We start from the raw sequence: 24,948 nt of genomic DNA on the forward strand, positions 1-24,948 counted from the left end.
TGAGGGCACTTTTCACAGCAGTCACACGGTAGATCAACATTTTCATTGAGCTGTCCACCACAACACCAAGATTTCTTTCTTGGTCAGTCACTGCCAGCTCAGATCCCATAAGTGTATACATGAGGTTAGGAATTTTGTTTCATTTTATTTATTTTTGCCTAAATACACATCACATTGAGTCATATCTGAGTTTGGAGAGAACCTTTTGGAGTTCTTTGCAATCTGTTTTTCTTTAAACCACCTTAAATAATTTGGTCTTATCAGCAAACATTACCACCTCACTGCTTAGTCTAACCCCAGATCATTTATACACCGGTTGAAAAGTACAAATTCCTCTCCTCTTACAGTTTGCAGTCAAATCAATAAAGTCAGGTTGTCTGACTAGATTTAGCTGTGAAATTGACTAGACTATAGGTCAGCTATTCCAAGGTGAAATGTATGGGACTTATAGCATGATCTGAAACTATGTTTACTTAGAAGTAAGCTTAGCCACAATCCTCTTGCCCTGTGCTGCAGGTACTCTTTAATTAAAAAAAAATTCAATTGCACTGCTCCAAAAACTAAAGGACGCCATGAGCATGCACACACACACAGACACACCAGAGTGCTAAAATGATTTTGAGAAGCACCCACTTCAAAATATTGGGATAAGGGTGTGTGTGGCAACCAATGAGAGCTGGGGAAGGAGACAACACCAATGAGAGCTATATAATGCCCACCATGTGGGCACAGCATAGTAAGTTGTGCACACTGAAAAAAATGCTAGACCCCTGAAATGTTGCGATTCTGCTTGTAGCTTACAGTGGAAGCACAATGATGGTTAGCTCTAGGAGCCATCTTTGTACAAGCTGCCTGCGTAGCTTATCACATGACAGCCAATAACATTCCCTTACCAGCAGCAAGAGGCTGGTTAATCACCAGAGCTGATATTACCTACCAGAACATTAAATTCTATGCATCTGTAGAGTCCATTTTGGTGAAGCATCAGAGTATTAAATCCACAAGGTTCTAAGGGGAAAGGGTACAAGCTCTAAAAGGCCCTGAGCTGGATGTTCACAATATGTTGCATTTTCCTTCTCAGGCTTAGCCTACTAATAAATGGGGGGGAGGGGAATGGTCTATTGTTTATATGTTGTCAAATCAGAACAGAACAATAGAACAGAATAAGTAGTGAGCACAACTGGGATATAGTAATTAACAGCTTAGATATTTTTATATGGCTGAACTCTTGTTTCTTTAACAAAGACATTTGGCTTGATTGGGGATGAATAAGCAACAGAAAATGGTTGCTAGAAGTGTATTTATCTCTTGCACATAAAACTTAGATTGGGCAGATTTTCTGGAACTTATCCTTTCAATACTTTCTTCCCTTTTCCCCTCTCACAGAGCTGATGGAGGTGTCAGTAACAATACTTTTGTGATGCAAATGACTTCTGATTTAATTAATAAAACAATAAATAAGCCTGAAAGTACAGACATGTCTTGTCTTGGAGCAGCTTTTCTAGCAGGCCTTGCTGTAGGTACGTATATAGCCTAAAAATTAGGGAAGGAGCAGAGAGAGAGAGAGAGAGAGAGAGAGAGAGAGAGAGAGAGAGAGAGAAAGTGTATGTGTGTTATGTATGTATTCCATATTATAATGCAAAGATTTGTAGATGACGAGTATTAGTGGAAGTTTCTGTGATATATGCTGCCTAGTTTTCCACCTACATACTTTGATCAGGTGAAATTAGAATACAGAATTATTTGTTTATGTTTAATACCTTCATAACGATACTGTAAATTGGATATTGACTAAACATTGCAGGCTACACTGTACATATTGATTACTAAAAGTCCTTTTCTAGGACACATACCACTTTTAAAAGAGGGAGCTTATCAAAGTAATCACTTAGCAGGCATACAATTAAGTATGTGAGTGCACAGAGTATTTGATACGCCATGATGTAAAGTAGTTTTCCCCGATGAGGTGCCCTCCAGATGTTTTGAACTTCAACTCCTATTAACCTGTCAGTATGGCCAATGGTGAGTGATAATTGAAACAGTAGTCCAAAATTATCTAGAGGGCACCAGGTTTGGGAAGGTTAATGTAGAATCTTAAAAAAGACAACTGCTCAAACTGTAAACCTAAACCATAAGCCTAAACGTCCTGAAATGTTTGATAGTACGTTATATAGAGAGACGTATTTTGTACTGCTTCAAAAATCTCCTATTGTTTTATAGAACAGTTGGCAGTATATAGCATCAGCTGTCTTCTAGGCTCCGGTTCTAAGCTGAACAAGATCCATTGAAATGTTATGGATCTGACCTTGTATTTGTAAGGCACTGATTCATAAACCCTTTGTGGTTAAGATAGTTTTCATGCATTTAGTAGACTTAATAATCTTAATCACCAGTGGTGCAATTGTTGCATAATGAAGGCGTGGTTGTTCTTCTATTCCCCATCCCCCACCCCAAATAGTCATGATGTCACAAGAGTCCAGAGGAAATTAAAACACTATTTATTTATTTATTTATTTATTTAGAATATTTATATACCGCTCCCCATTGAAAAATTTTGGAGTGATGTACAAGGTAAAATGAAAAAAAAAAAAAAAACAGAATAAAACCAGTTACAACAAAATTTAAAAGAACCAATAACAGTAATCCAAGGCTGCATGTTAAAGAAAGGCTTCTTGGAATAAAGATGTTTTCAGGAGGCGCCGAAAGGAGTACAAGGTTGGTGCCTGCCTGACCTCCAGAGGCAGGGAATTCCACAGGAGGGGCGCCACCACACTGAAGGCTCTTCCCCTGGTGGATTCCAATCGGAGGATGGATCTAGGTGGAACCACCAGGAGCAGGCCCTCGGATGACCTCAGTGACCGGGCAGGTTGGTAAGGGAGAAGGCGCTCTCTCAGGTATCCTGGTCCCAAGTTGTTTAGGGCTTTGTACACAAGTACAAGACCCTTAAACCTGGCCCAGTAGCGAATAGGCAGCTAGTGCAGTTCCCTCAGCAGAGGAGTTACATGCTGGAAAGGGGCAGCTCCAGACAACAGCCGAGCTGCAGCACGTATTAGACCCTTGCATCACTATAATGTTCTAGAGGAGACAGAAAATGAAGTACACTGGCTACTTTTTCCATATTTCATCCTCCCCACCAAGAATCCCAGTGTTGCCATATGTGTCTATCCCTGTGCAGAAGATTAGGCTTGGTAGTATATAGTGGTCTGCCTGCACAACACCTACACAGACCTCTGAAACGTAAGGCTAGCCAGGTGTATCTTGTTGAATGCTCACTATGAGGCAGGAGTCTTTCCAAGGTTTACTTTGTCAACGGTAGGTTTGCCATCCTTTCCTGGCTTGAACCAACCTTGATCGAATCTGTTCCTCTGCAGTTTTCCCATTGATGGGAAATGACGTTTTATTGTAACTGGTTTTATTTAAATTTGTTTATCTTTAATATGATTTTATTAATATGTTAGTATTGTTTTTATGCTGTAAGCTGCCTAGGGAAGACTATGGTCTTGAAAGCTAGCTAAGAAATGGATCAAATAAATAAAATAAATGAATGTAGAAGGGCTGGCTGGAGGCTTTATATGTAGCTGGGACCTCCTTACGTGTCTTTATCTTATGGAAAGTTTGGTCTCATGCAATGCAAATAGCTGTACACAAATAGCATGAGCATAGCCCCAAACGGAAGGTCAAGTTCATATACAGTAGTTGAAGTGTTTTAGGGAATGCCTTGTCCCTAACAAGAAAAGTCTCTCACAAAAAAAGCTGTAGTTGATGGCTGTATTAGTATTAAAACATACCAAATTATCTTAATTCAGTAGATATTACATGCTTCTTATTGGTGGCTAATTTATTATTATTATTATTATTATTATTATTATTATTATTATTATTAATTTATTTATATAGCACCATCAATGTACATGGTGCTGTACAGAGTAAAACAGTAAATAGCAAGACCCTGCCGCATAGGCTTACATTCTAATTTAATTTTAGAATATAAAAAATGCCCATTTTGTAAATGTTATTAATAATTCCTTTCTTAGCTCTAGTATTCTTAAAACTAGATTTCTGTGTACCTCTGCGCCTATTCTTGATGTAACATTTATGGTCAACTTGATAGTGAGTGATTTTCTTGTTTCGTTTATAGGATTTTGGAATGACAAAGAACAACTGAAAAAGCTGAGACAAACTGGCATGGTTTTTAAACCACAGAAGGATCCAAATGAATATGAGCCTGCAATGAGTAACTGGATAAAAGCTGTTCAGCGTTCTCTTTCTTGGTACAGCCAGGCATCACAGTCACAAGATTGGTGCAAAACTCTAGATTAGTATCTATGAAACATTGGTTTTACAGGACAATATAACCTACAGCTCCAACTGCTTTAGAGCGACTGCAGTTGCTCTTCTGTAAGGTTACTCAAAATATACTAATCGTCCCATTGAAACCTCACCATACAGTAGGCAAGAAAATGAATGCCAGTATTATGTATGGTCCTAAGGGCTGATTTCATGTAGTAGCCAAATTAGATGATGATGGAAAAGTATGAATATATCATCTCTTATTTTGTTTTGTTTTTTTAAATATCATTCATGGGGATGGGGGGACACCTGGGCCTGATTCTGCTATTTGTATCTGTATGAAAACATGCATTTGGTATTTGGGAGTGGGATTAAAGAGGCAGAAGTGTGTTCACACATCTAAATTGGTCTGAAAACAGGAGATGCTTTAGGTAGCCGGCAGAGTGGAAAGTAGCAAAAAGTTTTGTCTGTCTTAAGATTTCATCTACCCTGTCATGATCTGCAAAAGACAAGCAGAAATGTAATCTAGTACAGAATGGGACTTCTTGCCAACTTGAGCATTGATTCACCCAAAGAAACACTGAGAGTACTAACCCAATAGGGAATTGACCTCCCTTTACAACAATGATCTTCATTTTTTATCTGTTAGGCCTTGAAAAATGTGAGTCCTGGCTACCTGTGGGAGAAAGTTTTAATATCCAGATGTTATTAATAATCAGTCAGGTGTTTTCATTGTGATCTTTCAGATGCATGGCCTTAAGTCAGATGATGGGAGTTGTATATATAATATCTGGAGAGCCACAGATTCCACAACTTGGTCTCGGAAGTGGGGAAATATTTAGGAAACACTATGATTGATGCTTGTGAAGCATCACTACTAATGCAGAATCTATGGAATTCAGAATCCTAGCTCTTATGTTTAAAGAGTTATCGATGGGGGGAACTAGTGGGTGTTTAGTTCTTATATTTAAGCAATCACTGCATATGTTTCCAAATCCAGAGTTAGATTGTTTACTTTTTACCTTTTTTCTTTGACCCACAGTACATTTTTTTCCTGACCGTGCACATCTATTACTCCTACTTTTTCAAACTTTACCCCAATCACTGTCTCCCCCACCTAACCTATTAATCTAATCTCTATATAAAATGTGCAAGACACAGCATATGTGGAATAGTTCACATGTGTCTAATGTTTCCTTTAGCAGCTGCACTTGCCAAAAGGTTTAGCATTATTTATTTATTTTAGGACTCAAGGTATTTTTCTTTTAAGTTTATAAGGCTCAAAGGGGAAACCCAGCCAATTTCCAGGCACTGTTTTAAGTGCAGTAATGGTACAGGTGTGTGGAATCCACATTTCTTTATGGAAGTAGCACTTTTTGTTGCCTGGAAATTGCGTTTTTCTAGCATTTCAACATTTTCTCTCCAGCTAGAATATTTTATAACTGAATCCTACACAGAGTAGTTGTCAGAGTGTCATGGATATTGGTTCCCCTTCTCAATGTTATGTACTCTGTAGGACAAGGGTAAGCAACGTGGTGCCTGAGGGCACTAATGTGCCCATGGACTCCTTTCTTGGTGCTTGTTGAGATGTCCTACCTCTCCCACCTTTTATTTATCTTTTAAAACATAATCAAGTTTGTTTTTGGCATATGGGATTATTTCAAAGCAAATGAGGTGCTCTAGCTGCTCCCAAATGTTGTCCCCATAAATGCTTCTGGCCCACTCCTGGGGCTCAGAGACATTCTTTATCTACAGCACCCCCATTTTGTAGTGGTGCCCACAGCAGATTTTCAAAATGCCAAAGGTGCCCACAGGCCCCCCAAAAGGGTGCCTAATTCTGCTCTAGGACCGTATGAAGCTGCCTTATACCAGGTTAAATCATTAATCAGAAATACTGTGGGAATTCCACAGGAAAAGATAAAAGAAAAAATGTAGTTAGAAAGTGATTTGAATCATTGTGTGTAGAGAAGCCCTCAGAAAATCTCTGCTGTGTGCACTTTTGGACCACAGACATTATATGCAACTGGAATTAAGCATGAAAATCAGATTAATTGTGTTGCCCTAATAGTAGTATTTGGGGTTCTAGTCGGAATATTTTGGGCAGAATTCTGGTTTATCTTGCCATATGTCACCATAGGTCATTAAGTGCCTGGAGAAGGGTCCAAATGGGGGATTTTCCATGACAATCTGTACTATATTATTTTCTCCATGTCTAGAGCCAGGTCATAATTAGAGCATCTAATGAACTGCGTTTTATATTTGTAATAGGTTTTATTTTTGTATTTTATACTGTGGACTATTGTACCTGGGTTGACTTGAATTTGTTTACATGTGAAACAGAAAGTGAGCATGTGCAGAAGAACTAAACGTTTCAGCAATTTTTTTTTCATGTAATAGGCCAGTACTATGGCAAAATGTTAACTTAGAAAATGTTACTTAGGTTTTTCTCCAAGCTAGAATCAGCTAACAGATTACTAATTCTGTACTAAAATCATTGCACAGGTCTGAATGAGTGGAGATGGTTATTAGGTATAACCAGTCTTCTGCACTTGAAACATTTGTAACACTATGTAATATGTCTTAAAAGTTATGAACAACCTAAGATCTATATCAGGCATTACATTTGTGAGACATATGTTTTATAAACTGAAACTGATTGTTCTCAGTGCTAAATCAAGTATGTTTTTATTTTCTTTGTTAAATGTGTACATTGATATTCAAATGTAAACATCAATTCCAAGCTTGAAATTAGTGGAAACATATACATATAATATACTAACTCTCCATAAAATTATTACATTCAAGATTAGTAATTTTGTGTATTGATACTTTGTTCTAGTCATGTTACAGCAAGTGTTCCCCTGTGTCATGAAAAAGGCAACCCAAAATGGGAATTGGTTTAGGTTGACAAGGAAACTCACTGCATAATTGCTAGAGCTACTAAGACTCCCTAGGCATCTAATTGCATCAATAAGGGGTTGTGTTGCCTTTTGGCTTGTGTATGGCTCTCCAAACAACTATGTTTTTTCATTCAAAATATTTCTCTCATTCGTTAATCTGCTTTGCTTAGAAGCATATGATAAGACTTATTTTTCCTCTGGTCTGTTTTCACATTGTAGATACATTTGTTGACTTAGAAAAAATGCTGTAAACAAGACTCCATAATTCATCTGTGCTGATGCGGTTACTACTTGAAAGCAGTAGGCCTGGATACTATTCCAAAAACAACTAGGGACTTTCTTTTCATCTTTGGGAAACTGTTTTCTGTCCTATAGAGTTGCATCATCAAATCTCAAAACAAAAAGTTGCTTTGAATTTATTTATTTATTTATTTATTTATTAAACTTATATACCGCTCCCATAGCCAGGGCTCTCTGGGCGGTTTACAGCATGTTCAGTTTACCCTCCAAGCCTTTGTGGAGTTTGCTTTTATGCCTATTGATTGCAGTGAATTCAACTGTGTTCCTATTTTTGAATAGGGATAGTGCTATGATTCCACTAAGCTGGGGCATAAGAATGTTGTATTAAGATGGATCCTACCTGGTTCTATATCATGTTCTTAGAAATCATTGAGGTTTATTTCCTGGAAAGTTGCAGCCTTGCATGCATTTAAAAGTAAATCCCATTGAACTTGAGAGCACCTTATGAATGAAATGCTTAGATCTGGGCTGATAGCCTTTCAGCAACTGTGGCTCTCTGCATCTTGGTTACTTTTCAGGAACAAATAATGAAAAATAGATCATTTTGCTTAGCTTAAACCTTTGAGCTAAAGGAACAAATAATGCTGTTCTCAGATGTAAGTTGGCTTGTGTCCAATGGGAACTGGCCTGAGTAAATGTGAAGATATCAACTGTAAATATGTGACCCGAGTCCAAGTATTCACATTCAAACAATTTGTAGACAGTAAACTTAATTTTTTTTGAGTGAGATGGACTGTGTCTGGCCATATGTAACTGAGGTCCCATTAATCTCCAGAGGAGTAGCCATGTTTGTGTTGCAGCAAAAGCAGGAGGACCTTGTCGCACCTTTAAGAAATAATTATTTAGCACAAACCTTTGTGGACTAGAGTTCAGTTCATCAGATGCATGAAGTGTTCTCCGGTTCAAGTATACATTCACATGGAGCAGTGAGTATTGAGCAAGAAAGTGAAATATGAAAATATAGTGTCACAGCAGTGATAACACTATCAATTTAGCAATACTGAGCTTTTTACATCTCTAGTGGGAGAGGAAATCATTATCTTGCTTCAGACTGAAATAAATAAAATCCATCAAGAAGTTCAATTCTAATTCGACTTCATACTAGTCTCTGAAATTACTTTGTTCAAGGTTAGCCATCTTCATATCAGGGCCTCCTGGTAGGCTGCTATGGGCTCCTGTTGTTTTAAATATTGCCATTTGTGATATCAAATGTATGTCTTTAAGGTGCCATAAGACACTTTGATTTTAAGTATCTGTTGCACATACTTTTAAATTCACCTTTGCTGGAATTGCTCCTGTACAGCTGCAGCCTCTAAATCAGTGGTTCTCAAAGTGAGCGGTACTGCCCCTTTGGGGGCGGTGGGATTGCATAGGGGGGCGCTAAGAGGCAAAGGGGCGGCAGGGGGGCGCTCGAGGTGATCTTTTCCGAGAAGCACCTCTCCAGAAGGTCTTAAAACCCAGGGACATTTTTATGGGAGAAGGTAGTTTGGTCCCAAACCATATATGGGAAGAATCCACACATGTATTAATACCATTTAAGAAGAGTCCTTTTAATGGTGAATTGAAATGTTTCAAAAGCACCAAAATGCTAATGAAGAGACATACCCAAAATGACATTGAGGTGAAGCCAAAGTTTAAGAAATCATACTAGGAGTTTTGGTTACAGAAGGAAATTTCTGATCACTATCCTGCAATATGGAGAGTGGTTCGCTCCTGGTTGCATTTCCAACATCATATTTGGTGGAATGTGGTTTTAGTGTGGTCTGCCTACTTCTCTCCAAGCAAAGAAATCGACTCCAGATTACTAAATGTGGTGATTTAAGACTCATGTTAAGTGACTAAACCAGACATTGGGAAACTGGTATCACTTCATCAAGCCCATCCATCACATTAAGAATTTACAGAATAGTGAGGTACTCTACCCTAGTTACTAAATGTGATATCTAATATTCTTGCTAAATGACTATCAGACTTTGAAAAGATGATATCACTGGATCAAGTTCATCAATTACATTTAATTGAATATACAAAAAGTGTAATTGGATTTTGAATAAATATTCAATTAATTGTTACTGTTTTGAATTTTATTGTTATCTTCCTTAGTGAGTCGTTGAAAATCGCTATTCTGAATAATGATTTTTGTGGCGTAGGGTAGGGGGCACTGGGCATGAGTTTGTGGAACCAGGGGGGCGGTTAACTGAAAAAAATTGGGAACCACTGCTCTAAATCAAACCGCAGGGAAGCCTGGCTTGGAAGCCGACCCGTCTCTTCCCGGGAGCAGGAGGCGGCACCCCGGCTGAAGCGCAACTTTCTAAGACCCGCCCTCTCGTCCTCCGTTACTCGCTAAAGGTGCCTGCGAGGCTTCAGCCCCACCCCTTTCTCCTGGCCTCCTCCGCTGAGCCGCGAGCAGGTTGTGTACACACAGACCCGCCCGCCAATGGGAGGCTGGAGACGCCTGACTTCACGCGAACGTGCCGACCAATGGGCAGGCTCGGTTGCCAGACGCCGCCAAGCTTGTGCGGGGGAGACCGACAGAGAAAGAGCGAGCGCGCGAGCGAGCGGTTCTGACAGTGGCGGCTGTTGGGGCTGCTGTGGAGGGAGGGGGCGACGGTGCAGCCGCCGGCGCTGAGGTGGGTGAGGGCCGTTGCCGCCCTGAGGGAAACTTCTCCTTCCTGGGGTCTTTACCTGCCCCTGTGCCAATACCGTCCCCACATTCTCTTTCTTTTTTCCCCTCACGGAAGCCAGCGCCTCTGTTTTGGAGACCGTCGTTGCTTCGGTGAGGCCCAGCCCCTTTCCCTTCTCGGGTGGTCCTTGGCTGGGAAATGAGGAGAGGCCGCCTGGGTCTGTTACACGGCGACCCTCCGCCCCCACCCCACTTCCCCTTTCAGCGCGACCTGGGGTGGCCTTCTGCCGGCGAGAGGGGCGGCTTATCCCCGACGCTTCCGCGTCCCCTCCTCTTCCTCCAGCTTCGTGGATGTGCTTCCCCTGGCCGGTGGGGGTGCTCTCTTTCGACCCTGGCCGCCGCTTGAGACAGGCGCCTCCAGCTCTCCCCGCACGCACCTCCCGACCCTTCTCCCGTCGCGTTTCTTCTTCTTTGGAGGCGCTCATGCCGGCCCGACCGGCCGCCCCCACCCCGGTCACCGCGCTGGGTGCGTGTTTGGATTAGCAGGGCCTCGGAAGCAGCGCTGCCTGCCTCGGTCGCGGGGGCCTTGGGCACCATTGCTGCGAGTTGGGAAGTGCGCACACAGGTCTGTCTCCCTGGGCCCCTCCGTAAACTGAGGGCTAAAACTAGAGTATTTCTTTACGGGGTTTGTAATCCGGAAGGGCTGTGATTCAAGGTGCACTATTGTACACATAACTAAGTTGCTTGTATAGGTTCCCGAGCTGGTAGGGTGAAGCCTCTTCTCTACCCACTCACCAACCTCTCCCACCAATATCCTCACCAACAAGCGTTGTTGCCCCCGCCTTGGGGCTTGAAGGTTTTGTTTACCCTGCTTCCCCAACTTCCTTTATTTTGCCGTGTGCCGACTTGCAACGGAAGTTGGGGTAATACGGGCTACTGCTTTAACTGCTGAAAGAGACTGATTCTAAACATGTCTGCTTGGGAATATGATCAACAGAGTTCAGCGTGGCGTGACTGAAGTATATTTAGGAAGGCAATCGTGTAGTCTGCTCTTACATACGTTTTACTCAGAAGTAAATCCCATTGAGCTCAGTGAAGCTTGATTCCTAGGTAAATGTAAGTTTTTGATGACTGGCTTTCCTGAAATGTCATGCTGAGAGTATATGCTTACCCTTTACTGGCTAAGGTTAATCTTTGGCTTTTGTTGCCTAAAGAAACACTGCAAAAAGTGTTTAAATGTTGGGTGTGTGCACTGGTCCTGAACTTGCACTGCATTCTGCACCTATTCCAATCCAATACCAACTTCCTATTTAGCAGGATAATTTGCAGTGTTCTTTGACCACAGTCCTATGTGACTGCATGCAGCAGAATTTCTTGTGGATTGGGGACGGGGGAATGATATTACTGTTTTAGCAGGAGCACACCTTGTTTTCTTAAAAACCACACACTTTTGATAAATGATGTATTATTTTTGTAGATTAGTAGTAATGAGTTCTAACTCCACTCTAGATAGCTTAATTAATAAGCTTGAATAAAATTAATCGTGGTGAAGTAAAAATGGAAACATACTGTCCTAATGTGGAATTAGAAATCCATAAACCTCTACATTTGAGGTTTAGATGGCCAACAGGGTAGGGCCAGAAAAGGTGTGACTCTGGAGATGGCCAACAGGGGAGTTGTTACTTCTGGGAGCTTGGATGAGCAACTCAATATAGCCAATGGGAAGGGATGTCATTTGGAAGAGCACCTGGCCTTGGAGCCTTTTGCCTAACACACAAACCTCCCTCAAAACTACTATATATCACCTCTCTCCACAATTTAACAGTATATGAAATTGCAGGCTGGGTTTACAAAACAAGAAACATAGCATAAACAACCCTTGATGCAAAATACTCCAATGCAGGAGTACAGCAAATTTACTATCATCTCTTACATACAATTAAACATACCTGCACAATCTAACCAACTTATTTCACCAAGCCAAAGCACTGCTATCCAGTTTTTAAATGAAAATCTAGAAAAGGATGAAATTGTAGTGAAGTCATGCCTTTAGCTAGAAATTCTTGTGTGTGGGTGTGTTGGATGCTAAGGATACACTGGGAGATGCAGGCAGACTTGGAAGAGAACAACCATGATCCATCCCCAGGCAGATGTCATTGTTTGTTGCTAGCCTAGGTAGGACATACATGGTATTGAGTGGTCAGGATTGACATTTTGGCTTCCCAGATATACAAGGTGTGAAGATAGAAGTGACCCTTATTATGGTAAATGCTGTAGTGTGTTTGTATATTAATTAAAATATATATCTTAAATAACTCTAGATTCTAAATTCAATTGTGATTGAAAATTGTTGACCAATTTACAAAAGAGAGCTTTAGAGAAAATATTCAAGTTTATACTAGGTTTTTCATTTCACTTTCAACAGAAATTGGATAGATTAAATCCTTATGCTTCAGTTTTATTCTCGGCTGGAAACCCTTTGGTAACAATTACCAGCACAAGAGAAAAAGACTATACTTTGACATTGATTTTAAGAGTTCTTTTGTCTGAAGCAGACGAGGTCATGACAGATGGGGGTCACACTGGCTGGCTTTTTGAGCTGTTTAAATCTGTTTGTAAGACTGGAAACTTGCCAAATGTTAGTATTTCCTGAAGAGGTCAGTGACAAAGATAACTGAGTTTTACAGACTTTCTTGAAACAATTTTTTTCATGAGAAATATCTCTTGGCAATATCTCATAGCAATTTGTCATGACAGATCATTTTAAATATTTAAAGATCTTTAAAATGCTGAAGTTCAGAAACTTCAGTGAATTTATTAGAAATTACTAGCAGGTAGCATAGCAATTTGTCTATTTGCCTTTAAACTAAATCAGTAGAAGTAACTGTTCTTTGATCCTCATCTGAAAAATGTTTAAACATGTTTGTGTACATGCACACACATATATGCAGATATATATACACTTTCTGCCACAAAATGCTGTTTACTCTGTAGTGCAAATTCTTTCTGCCCTTTATTAATATTTTGTTCCGTTTTTTCAGTGTATGGTTTCTGCTAATGTAATGGCTCTGTTCACTTATGAAGATAAATGTGTCTGCCCTTTTTTCTTTTCATATCATTTTGGTGTATGTCCTTTGAGCTGAGAAGGGGTTTTATTTATTTATTATTGCATTTCTATACCGCCCAATAGCCGAAGCTCTGAGCGGTTATGGTTTTGAACTTCCCTTACTGTGTTTCCTTCACTAATAACCAATTTGTGGTTGCAGGGATTGTACTACTATAAATAATAAGCTATCTGGTACCTTGTTTTAGTTTAGCTAAGAACTATGGAAGACCAAGATTGTGGAATTGTGCCCTCAAAGTTTGGTCAGACAGACTGGAATTGTAGCTTTATGTTGCAATCTAGAAATTCCAGGACTCTCACTATACCTTCCCTTTATCACTGTTAGCTACTCCTTGCTTGGGAGGTTCCCTTTAAAGTTTAATAGCTTTTCTTTTCCCATCAAGCATTAGAGAAAACCACAATTAAAGATGGAATAAGGCAATGTCTGCCAATGTGCCAAGAACATAACAGTTCTTCTTTGTGGGCTCTGCTCCATTCAGGAAACTTCTGTAGCTGAGGATTTTTTTGCAGTAACTTTTCTACAAATGTGTCTGCTGTGAGAGTCAACTGTCGCCCACAGAAGGGCAATCCCTGTGTCTTTTCTGCCTCTGGGAAGGACCTAAGATGTACATTACCAGGCTTTTATAAAACAAGCCAGGTATAACTGCTCAAACACTTCCTTTGGAAGAGAGCTCTTGAAGCACTGGATTTACTTGCAATAGATATGACATAGCTCTTGACTGGCCTTCCTGAGGAAATGTCAAAGATTCTCTCCACTCAAAAGCATTGGGGCCTACTTCCCCTTCTAGCCAAGCCCTATATAGACCCACCCTCATAGTCATTGACAAAATAGCTAAGAAGCTCTCCAAGAGGGTCAGAGCTCAAAATAGGAGGAATCAAAGTTTTCTCTTCTGAACCTAAGATGAAAAAGAAGGAGGTGAAGCAGACTGCTGACTCAGCACAGTATGACTGTGCCCCTGGTCATACCCACTCCACTGCCACTATTGAACTTGCCAATACCAAGCTGGTGCTAAGGACCAGCACAAGATACTGATTGTGTCTAAGTCAGAATAGAAATTAAAAACACATCACTGGTTCCAACATCAGTGCAATAGGCTGATGGCCATTGGAATCGATCTCTGCCCCACCTGCTTAGAGAGGAGTATTATTATGATCACCCATGCTACCTTAGGGAGATTTTTCTGTACTGAACTGCACTATCAGCCACCATGTCAAGACCTCCTGATGAGGGCTTGTTTTTTTGCAGCTGCCACTGGTGCTCTTGTTGCATTTACTGCCTATGGCAATTTGGTCAATTCTAACATCGGTCCCAATGTTGTCAACTCTGCTTGTCCCTGCCCCAGTCATGCTACAAACTCTAGCCATATATTTTACAGAATATATTGGATACTCTTTACCTTTAGCAGCTGTTTAAAATTCAACTCAGTGCATAGTATAAAAATGAATCATTCCTGGAAAATGAACATTGGAAAACTGCAGTATGTTGGGGGAGAGGGTGACTATACTTTGTCACTTAAAATGGAATATGTCAACTGTTTTCCTTAATAGTTGTGAGCTAAGCCAGTGATTGTGAATGAAAGGTACTGTTTATGCCTCTGTCAAGAAAAATTACTCAAAATATAGAAACCCAAAGACTTTTTATTTTAAATGGACAAAGTGTTTTGCCACTTGCTAATTGAATGAGAAGGCATGAACATAGGAAAAGGATAATTAACAGGCACTATGTTAAAAGTAGGTTACATTGAATTTATGATCAATGTAACTTCATAAGCAAACTTCACTAGTTTAATTAAACCACAGTTTGCCACTGTAATGTGCAAATGTCTGTTTTGCATTATGGTTGCAGTAATTTCCTTGGATTATCTAAATTAGCCTTTGGCTTTGCTAAATGAGAGTCAAAGGCATAATAGTGGGAGACCGGGGGAGTGGAGGAGCTTTTGTTAGGGTCAGATGGTTAACATTGACTGTACAACGGTGGTTTCAATATACTTACAACATTTATTGAATACATTAGTCTACACAAATAAAACCTCTTCTTTCTTAATCCAGGTGATTGTGTTGGATCTTATGCTGGAGTTCTGTTACATTGAACTTATGATCTTCCTGTAATTTCATGGCAAAAGATTGGTAACCTAAATAAAGAACTGATCTTGCATCACAATCAAATGAGCACAGAATTTTGACACTGAAAAATAGCCTTCCAGAATGGATCACACATCTTTCGTAAATAGCAAAGAAGCAAGAAAAACAGAAAACCTGTGAAAGGTAAATAGATCTAGTTTTTAACAACTTCTGGAACTGTCTGTAAGAGTGCTTTTGTTCAATTACTCATGTAGCTAGTAATGTTTGTAGATACTAAAGTATGATATTTTTGTTATTTCTTTATTATCAAAGAAAATTCTTGAATATTGTTCAAAGGCAATCTGAGTAAAATTGCTATAAAATTTGAAGTGAGAACTAAGAAGGGCCTATAGTCAAATTGCAATAAATAGAATAAAAGTCAGGAGAAGATCCAACCTACTGTTTGACCTTGTATATTAAATAGAGAAATAACTTCACAATGTGTTGGGCTGTTTAATGTATTTTTAATTGCTTCACCAGGAGGATAAAACTTGATGCTTTAATTTAAAAAAAGGGATTTATTAATTTAAAACTGATTATTTTTTGTTTTTTAAAAATCATAAAATACTAAATTTCTCTGTAATTTAAAAATGACATAGTAACAATTAAATTTCATCATAAACATGCTAAACCTACACTTACAGTCTCATAAAACTGAAGGTACCTACCAATCAAACATATGCATAAATTTCAGTTTTTATGTCATGAAAATGTCTTTATCCGGCCTAACTACCAACTCTTGCGTTTTTGAAAATTCTGGGTTTTCTGTTTCTCTGACTAAAGTCACATGTGCAAAACACAGACTAAATAAGATTGTTGTTCTGTGTTTATATGGTGGCGAAGCTGGGCAAAGCAAGGTAGAGGAATAAAGAGAGAGAGAGACAATAATTATAGCAGGGTGGATAAAATCAGTGCTTTAATATATTTTTTTAATGGATTAAAAAAATTCTAAGGAGATTTTTTTCCAGCTCAGTAACTAGCAAACCTTCCTTTGGCCTATCAGTCATGGGCATTTTATTTTAGTTTGCTACTTCATTTTTTGTGAAGACAAGTCTGGGCCAAGACAGAGCAAGCAATACTGGAAAGAAAAAGAAGACAAAACTGACCAATGTGTATCTTCCTGTATTCTCATACTTTACCTGGGAGTAAGCCCCATTGAACTCCATGGAACTTATTTATGAGGAGACATGCATAGGATTGTGCTCTTAACTTCAAACTTTCATGGGTACTGGTCACTGGTCATAGGTTTTGTAAACCGCCCAGACAGCTTCAGCTATAGGGTGGTATACAAATATAAGAAATAATAATAATAATAATAATAATAATAATAATAATAATAATAATGCCCTATATAGGAATATTTTAGAGCCATTCCCTCAATAGGTAAAAAGGAAAGCATACAAAATACTGTTATTGCTTCTTTTAAATTTTGTTTTAACTGTTTTTATTTTCATTTTACCTTCTACACCGCTCCGAAATTTTTCAATGGGGAGCGGTATATAAATATTCTAAATAAATAAATAAAGAGATCCATAGCCTGTTTGTCAGGATGAAACAGTGTAAATAATACTTTATTTAGTTGTAAATTGATAAGACTTAATGATCACATTTGCACCATCAGGAAATATATGAAAAAGTTCCAATTGAGAACTATTTAAGTCAGTGGTTTAATTCAACCTTTTTTTCTTGCTGACTTAAATCATAATTTAAATCAGGGATTTAAATTGCTTTGATTTAAATCAACCCATCCTGGCTTCCAGCCATTATATAACTGGGTAAGGAACCACATATGCAAAGGGGCTCTGTCCATGCTCCACTTCCTCAATCTAACTGCTAGACCTGTATACACATAGCCCTGGTCAGATAATCAGTGATTATCAGATAATCAGTTTAAACTGAGGGGCTGGAATCAGTCCTTCCAAACAGCTGACTGGCACAATCATGGATTATTGGATGGGGCCTTTGCATACACAGCTGCAGCTCCTGCACTGATATGTAGGTGTGTTAGCGGCTCTGGGTTCATCAAATCAAGAGTCCTCTTACTCTGATTTAGAAAAGAAGGATGTTTGGGGGTAGGTAAGGTTTGTGTTTAAACATTGTATGATGTTGGAAGGGTTTTTCCTCTGTAACTTTACCTCTAATTCCAAAAGAAAATTTCCCAAATCTGTATCACCATAATACCTTTATTAGGCCAACTCAAAAGGTCACAAAATAGTATGCAAGCTTTCAGGTTCTCCAGAACTCTTCATCTAGCAAGATGGAAGAGTTCTGGGGAACTTGAAACCTTGCACAGTATTTTGCAACCTTTGAGTCATCCTAATAAAGGTATTACAGTGAAGATGGATGTTGGATTTTTTTTCTTTTGGTCAACATGGCATTTAGTTTCTAATGGAAGCAAGAGTGGGTCCACTTCTCATGAGAGTACTTGCTTAGAATTGATAAGTAAAGCAGTAATTATTGTTTGAACTATGTTTGTAGAAAATAAAAAACATTGAGGCAAACCTTTGGATTAAGACCATCTGTAAGCTTTCAAACTTTCACATCTCTTCTGAAGCTTTATCGTTTCCACCATGCATTTTATGCCTTGAATGGGAAGAAGAAAAATTTCACGTGTATGCAGATGACTAGAATCTCGTTACCCTACATTGCCATTTCAAGCAGTAGGAGTTGTAACAAAGTTCCTCCAGGAGATTGCTTCAGTAGAGTTAAATTCTCCCAAGGCGTATGAATACATGAGTGTTCTATTGTCCCATGAGCTGTTTTCTAATAGAGGCAAAAGAGTATATGTTCTGCCACCCCAAACAGCACTGATCCAGTGCTTACTTTCCTCTTCCCTCCACATTCCTTTTTCCTTTCTGTCATGTCCATTAGGTTGTGAACCTGTGGGCAAGAATTATTATTTTTGCTTCTATACCACTCTTAATTTGTTTAAGACACTTTTACATAAGACAATGCTCATTTGTGTTATGGTTTTGAGCCATTATGATACAATTGCTAGTGTTGGGTGTTAATGTGGAGAAATTATGTTTGCATCTCTGCTCTGCTGTGAATCTCATTGGCTTGTCTTAGGCACATCACTATATCTGCATAACCTAACTCAGAGTTGTGAGGATAGACTGGAAGGAAACTAGGCTATAAATTAAATAATGTATTTCTCATGTGTTGGCGCACGTTTGTTTGTCTGGTGAGCAATAGCATTGCCATTGGCATGCTATGAGACAAAATGGTTTGTGTAGCCATGTGGTTTTCTATGTAAGTGAATAATGTTTGTGATTTTCCTTTTCAAGAAGTATTTTTCCATAATTGTACTCCCAGAGTCTACAACCAACTTGCCAACTAAGAGTTTGCCAAATACATTGACATTAACACCGATCAATGTGAATGTTGCACCCCAAATGGTAAGTAGTGATGCTTTTAACCGCTTTACATTGTAGAAACACAAGGCAGATTTTCTGTTTATCTGATAAGTAGTTAAAGGTCTGCCAGGAACCCTGTATTAGTTATGAATGTCCTGCTTTTAGACATTTTGGTCTATTTTATGGTGACGACAAGTTAGTGATGCTCTTATACAATCTGTGGATAAGTAATTGCAGTAAACTAATGAGTTGAGGTGGGAAAAGTAGTGATAGGTACTGCTATTATAACATTTAGGATTCTGAAGAAAACACCAGAACTGATCCTTTATAGATCACAGATTTCTAGGTATGGTCTGTAGAAATGTTATTTTGAAAGCAACGGTATAACTGCTATTATTAATACATGTAGTTCTGTTGATGTTCTTGAATAGTACTGACTTGTTGTGCAGTTGTACTAAGTAGTTAAACTGAGAACAGTTGCACAATGTTTTCCACTACACCCTTGCAATCATTTCCTTGCCTAGTGTAAACACATACCCATTGTATACTTGATTCTTGGCAAAAATCACACTTGTGACAAATAGATGCTATTTGTTTAGCTCCAGTGGTAGTAAAAAAGAAAAAAAGCCCAAATATACATATGGTTTCTTGGAAAATTACCTTGCCTTTCTCTCCCACTGAACACTTTTTTTGCTAGTTAAATAATAGAGCAAAAGATTGATCTTATGTCTACACTGCAGTTCTCTGTACTTAGAATATTTTTCTTATGATGGTGGAAGCAGTTTTTCGCTATCAGTATTTTTAGCACCTGTCTCTGAAGGCATAAATAAGGGTGATATGGTGTAGAACAAAAATGCCTGTATCCTATTCTTAAATGTATTGCCTATGATCCAGAGTCCCATATATCCTGCTTGATCATAGAGACCATCTTTGCCTTTATGTGACCGTCCTATTAATTTCAATCTAACATAAATATGTGTATATAAGGGGTCAACAATCTTCTGTGCATGGAGGACCACATGGAAGGCTAGGGAATCATTTGGAGGCTCACACTGATAGGCAGGACCCAGTCAACTGGCCCCATGCATACGTTCATCCCCCCCCCCACCACCAAAAGGCATAGGTACACACTGGTGTGTGCTCTCAGCCTGCACACTGACACTTCCCCTCCCCATCTGTGCATGTGGGAATGCTCTTCTCCCTGCATGCTGAGATCCTGGTGTCACTTCCCCCTCCCCCAACCCCTATTGCCAAGCTGGGAATAGCTGAGTGCGAGGCTTATGGGGAAATGACCTGAGTGGGGAGGGAGAAAAGGTCTGGGCTGCAAGGAAGGCTTTCCAGGGCCATAGAAGTATAAAAGTGTTTGTGGCCTAAAAGTATAAAATACAGTTGCTTAACTGCATTTAATAGGAGAAGCAGATAACATTATTTAGAGGTTTGATGTGCAATCTTTAAAATGCATTTGATTTTATATTGATTAACTTACACTTTATTGTTTGGCAACTCACAAGCTGCTTGTCTGTATTTTGACTTATCAAAGTGTTTTCTCAGACTACCTATGATATAGGCCTCTGAAATCTACCTTAAGGACATGTTAATGCTAAAGTACATTTGACATCCTTATTCGTTTATTTTTAATAAATATTAGGAAGTGATTATTTGTGCTGTTGATAATTCTGAAAAGTCTGATTAGGTATCAAAGTAAGGTATCATTTTCTCCTATAGTTCACATGACTGGGTTAACACAATACGACAACCCACTCAGCAAGAGCAGCAGAAACCCCTGCTGCTCTGGATGAGCACAATCACCCTTCACAATTGCAGCCAAGCCATTTCCAGTGCCCCTTTCCCCTTGCCAGCAACAGACCTTCCAACCATGCAAAAACAGCACTTTAGAGGGGCTATCACTGCCCCCCTTCATCCCACAATCCCCTTGTTTCCACTCTGTCTGCAATCCTGATTGCAGTTGCAGCCCTTTCTTTCCTTTTTCATTTTATCGGTTAGCTGCTGTTGCACTATTCTGGCTGTCTAAAATAGAGAGATTTGACTTAGCAAGGTTATCCACAGGGTTTAAGGGCTTCCCCCAAGGTTCCCCTGACTTTGGGGTTCCCCTGCTTAGAATCCCCATTTATCTGAATCCCTAGCAACTGTTTTTCATGATCCCCCCCCACTTCCCTTTTTTTAATTGATTGCACTTTAACCACTCTTAAAATGATAGGGAGTGAAAAATGGGGAGACATGTGGGGCACAACGAAAAATGGTTGCTCAGGACACGGGCAAGTGGGATTCAAAGCAGGGGACACCGTTTTTTCAGAGGAAAGGAACTGCTCCCTTCACCAATTTATTTACTTATTTTTAATTCATGTCACTCTATCGAGTTCTGCTAGAGTGACTGACAGCAGCCAGGATCATCGTGTTCTTGTTAAAAATCCCCAGTAACAACAACGGTAATAATAATGGTAGTAAATGATTATTATTATTTTTAAAAAATCGTTTTGTTCACAAACGGATGTACTTCTGTGTGCCTATGGAGTCTCATTAGTATGTTGAGCAACCACAACCTTATTTGCGGTGGCCCCATTTCGCTTCCAGAGTGATAGGTGTTCAACCACTTGTGTGGTCCCGCGTATAGACACTTTTCAGCCAGTATAACACAAGCCTCTCTTTAAATCCAACAACTTTATTAAACTATCTTCTTTAACAATAAAGAATAGCAACTTACATTCCACCAGAAACTAAAGAAGTAATCTAGGGAGAAATAAGTACAGGATGTTGAATAAAAAGAGGTTGAGGCCTGGTAAAAAGGCGTTTGCTCAGCCAGGTCGTCTGCGCCTCTTGCCTCTTTGCTGTCTAGGCCTAAACTGAGGAAAAATCTCCCGCCCAAAGGCAACTCTTTACTAATCCATTCTAGACTGCTAGATTTCAGTCACAGCAGGCTTGGCTAGCAGATCCTTGATCTCTCTGCTTTAAAGAGCTGGGGACAACACAACCTGAGTGAGTGTTTTTCTGTGTATGTGCATTAAAGAAAGAGTATGTGCAGGTGCGCAAAGCTCATTTGCCTTTCTCCACCTCACTGGGCGTAGCAGAGTCTTCCTTTTACATGTAGATGCAGCCAAATAGGACCTGCAGCAAAACATTGCACAGTTGGGGGTGTTCCTACCTTCTTAAATCTCCCCCATGGTTATTTAGTACCAACATTATGCTCTATTGAATTGCAGAGAGACTTTACTCTACCTCCCCCCTTTTGTGCCAGTTTCTCTCTCCTTTCCCTTTTTAGAATTATCTGTGGTCCAGCATGGGAGAAAGAGGGAGCCCACAAGCAACATTCTTCTACTCAACTAAGCATGTTTAGTAGTTTGAAGGTGTTATATTTGCGTTGGGGCTAAGTAATCTGCTTTGTAGGAGGTGAACAATGTTTGGGTCAAACTGTTAGGGCAAAGTTCAAAGTAGTTTTGTTTTGTTTTTTGGATGAGTTATTTTGAAGAATGCATCCTGTAAATCTACCTTTTTTCTTCTTCTTTACAGCAGATGGCAGTAGAGTAGAAGTATTACTACTCTACTGTTTGGTATTGAAATACAACATAAAATGTAGCTTTCTCAGTCTAAATATAATCAAAGGATATAGTGATGGCACAGTTAGTGGTCTCCTACTAATTTGTTTAATAGGAAATATCCACTTTTAGTCTTGAATGCAATTGCTTTGTATACTGATTTGCAAACATAACATAAGAAACGGTTATTAGAATAACCAGCACTCCTGAGCCCTTTCCCTTGTTGTACGGGGACATGATTTATGACATCAGCAATACAGAATATCAGTGTAGGGAAACATTTTATTTATTTATTTATTTAAAACATTTGTATCCTGCCCTATATCATTAAGATCTCAGGGTGGTGTACAGATGTACGCCACCCTGAGATCTTAACGTGTTCAGTTATGAACGTATTAAAACATGTATTTTGATAATGTACCATAATGCTTATATTTGCAACTAGGTTTGGTGTTAAGAGAGCTGAAAGAGGGACTCCATAGCTAAGATGTATTTTTTCAGCCTGAAAATATTTATCATAAAAGCAAGATCATTTAATCTATTAGAGTGGCATTTGGCATAGATAATGTACTTGATGAGGGGTACAGCCAGACAGCTCTCTTGCCAGGGAACTCGTTGCTGTTCCTGATAACCCACAATGAAGTCACCCTGCTGGATTTGGACAACACAACAAACTACCATGGGTATGAACAACCCTAAAAAAAACCCATGAGTTCTCAGGGTAGCTTGTTCATGAAAAATAAACCACCCCACAGAAACAGCACCAGGTTCCACAGCACGACAAGCCACCATGATTGATCAGTCATGGGGGTGTGTGTCTCTTGTCATGTGAACCAGGTCACAGTTTTGTTTTGAGTGAGTGTCACAACATTACAAACTATAGAACATATTTACTGCTTTCATGGCATGAAAGTTAAGGCAGCCACCAAATAATTACTATGCATATTGGTAAGAATCTTAACTAGTCAAATTGAAGGTATATTGATCCTAAATTCCAGATAAAACTGGCCTAAACCAAGTTAAATGCCTAAATGTATTTTATAATAATGACATTTCATGATTTCCTGTACAAATTGCTGCTAAAGTCTGGCCCCAGAAAACTAGTTCACAAACATACCTCACCTGGCTACTAATGATTCAGGATAACCTGCACATATTTGCTTGAGTGCAGATCTTTCTATATCTGTTTAATGCTTATACATCTGGGATTGGTTTATATTCTTTCTGGTAATTTCTGATTAAAAGCATGCTTCTATATAGAGTGGCTCTTTATCTTCACTCAGTATACATCCAGCACATTTTTCATAAATGCTGTGAATGCTACTCATGTGAAATAATTTCATATTCTGAAATTGGGCCTGTTTAGACAGTATTTTGCCCCCAGGATTCTACCATTGTCTGAACAAGCATGTTGAGAAGAACTGGATTCTTACACAATTTTGACTTTTCATAATTAAGAAAAGTTGTAAGGTGAGGAATAGCTAACTTCTCTAACCCACATTGCTATTTTAGAGCAAATATAATGGACATGAATCAATTACTGCAGATGGGGTATTATAAGTTATAATAAGACTTGGTAAAACACAAGCTGAAATCTGCACAAATGATTTGGCAAATCTGTGAGAAACTTAACTATTGCCTTTTCTGATGGTATGTAGGGTGGAATGAAAGTAGTGGGGATTGTGATAACAGGCCCCTCTCCCGCCGATGCAAATTTATTTAAATGTTTGCATAGAATGTGTGTGTTCAGCTGCTGGGTTCACAGTTAAGAAACTAGAAAAAGTTAAGTGTCCTACACGTAAACTTTATACTGACCTTGAAATAAACACATGTAAGTCTGGGGCAGGACCTCACACCATAGTTCCTTTGCCCTGCAAGTTGTATGAATGGGACTTTTGTTTATTTTAAATAAATATTAGCCCACTTTTAATTAAATATTGATGCTGGTCAGCATTTTATAAACAGTTGCTTATATGTTTATTTATTGTAATGAATGGAGAGGTGTATGCAAGTTTTGGTTATTTGTATTTGTATTTCTACTTTATGCCTTCTAATGTTTACCCTGCCTTGACGGGAAGTTTAAAACATTTAAAGAAAATTTCAAACTACATGTTGCCTCTGTTCAAAGTAAATTATACTTGTATACTGACAAGACCAAAATTATTTTAAAAATAAATTTTTAATTTGCTGTAAATACAATAAAAGCTACATTTACTTTCTTTTTATGATGCTAAATTTGGAAATTGTGTAAATAACACCTGTTACTGGTTTTATAATTTTGTTATAATCCCCATTATAGTTGTGATGAATCCAGTTTCCTGAACCAATAGGTCAAAGAGCATCTTCTGCTGTTAAAAATGTGTGTATGTATTGATTGGCAATTTCATGAAGAAAAGTGACCTCTCAGTAGAACAGCATCTGGCTGATATCATGTTCACATCATGCTGTTCTTATTGCAAAATTGCTTCTCAAAGGTGAAGCCAGTACTACAGATCTTTTGACTCAGAATAGAGTTACAAAAAGCATGTAGCTCGGGTTCAGATGACATGCTGCAGCTAACCCAGAATGAGCCGCAGTGCCCGCGGGCACTAGGTTGTATATACAACCCCCATTCACACCACAACTTGTATTGTGTTGTGAATCTGGTGAACAGGTTTTATGTGAGGGTTAAAGAGATTGTGGG

At 39.0% G+C, this 24,948-nt stretch overlaps 2 protein-coding genes across 5 annotated transcripts in view; both read left to right on the plus strand.

Annotated features, from left to right (window-relative positions):
- Positions 1-7,090, plus strand: part of GK5 (glycerol kinase 5) — a 35,426-nt gene extending 28,336 nt beyond the window's left edge. Inside the window, exons 15-16 of the mRNA XM_063132161.1 lie at positions 1,387-1,520; positions 4,139-7,090. Of these exons, the coding sequence (XP_062988231.1) occupies positions 1,387-1,520; positions 4,139-4,320 (316 nt within the window). The 3' untranslated portion in view covers positions 4,321-7,090. The remainder of the gene's footprint in view (positions 1-1,386; positions 1,521-4,138) is intronic.
- Positions 7,091-10,095: 3,005 nt separating this feature from the next.
- Positions 10,096-24,948, plus strand: part of TFDP2 (transcription factor Dp-2) — a 46,024-nt gene continuing 31,171 nt past the window's right edge. For 2 of the 4 annotated variants that reach the window (XM_063132169.1, XM_063132172.1), the window contains exons 1-3: positions 10,660-10,738; positions 15,287-15,502; positions 18,646-18,756. In XM_063132169.1, the coding sequence (XP_062988239.1) occupies positions 18,754-18,756 (3 nt within the window). In that variant the 5' untranslated portion in view covers positions 10,660-10,738; positions 15,287-15,502; positions 18,646-18,753. Of the gene's footprint in view, positions 10,121-10,659; positions 10,739-15,286; positions 15,503-18,645; positions 18,757-24,948 lie in introns of those variants that run through there. The other 2 variants (XM_063132171.1, XM_063132170.1) reach the window with 2 other exon arrangements.

Source organism: Elgaria multicarinata, chromosome 8 (genome assembly GCF_023053635.1).
Source record: "Elgaria multicarinata webbii isolate HBS135686 ecotype San Diego chromosome 8, rElgMul1.1.pri, whole genome shotgun sequence".
Lineage (NCBI taxonomy): Eukaryota > Metazoa > Chordata > Lepidosauria > Squamata > Anguidae > Elgaria > Elgaria multicarinata.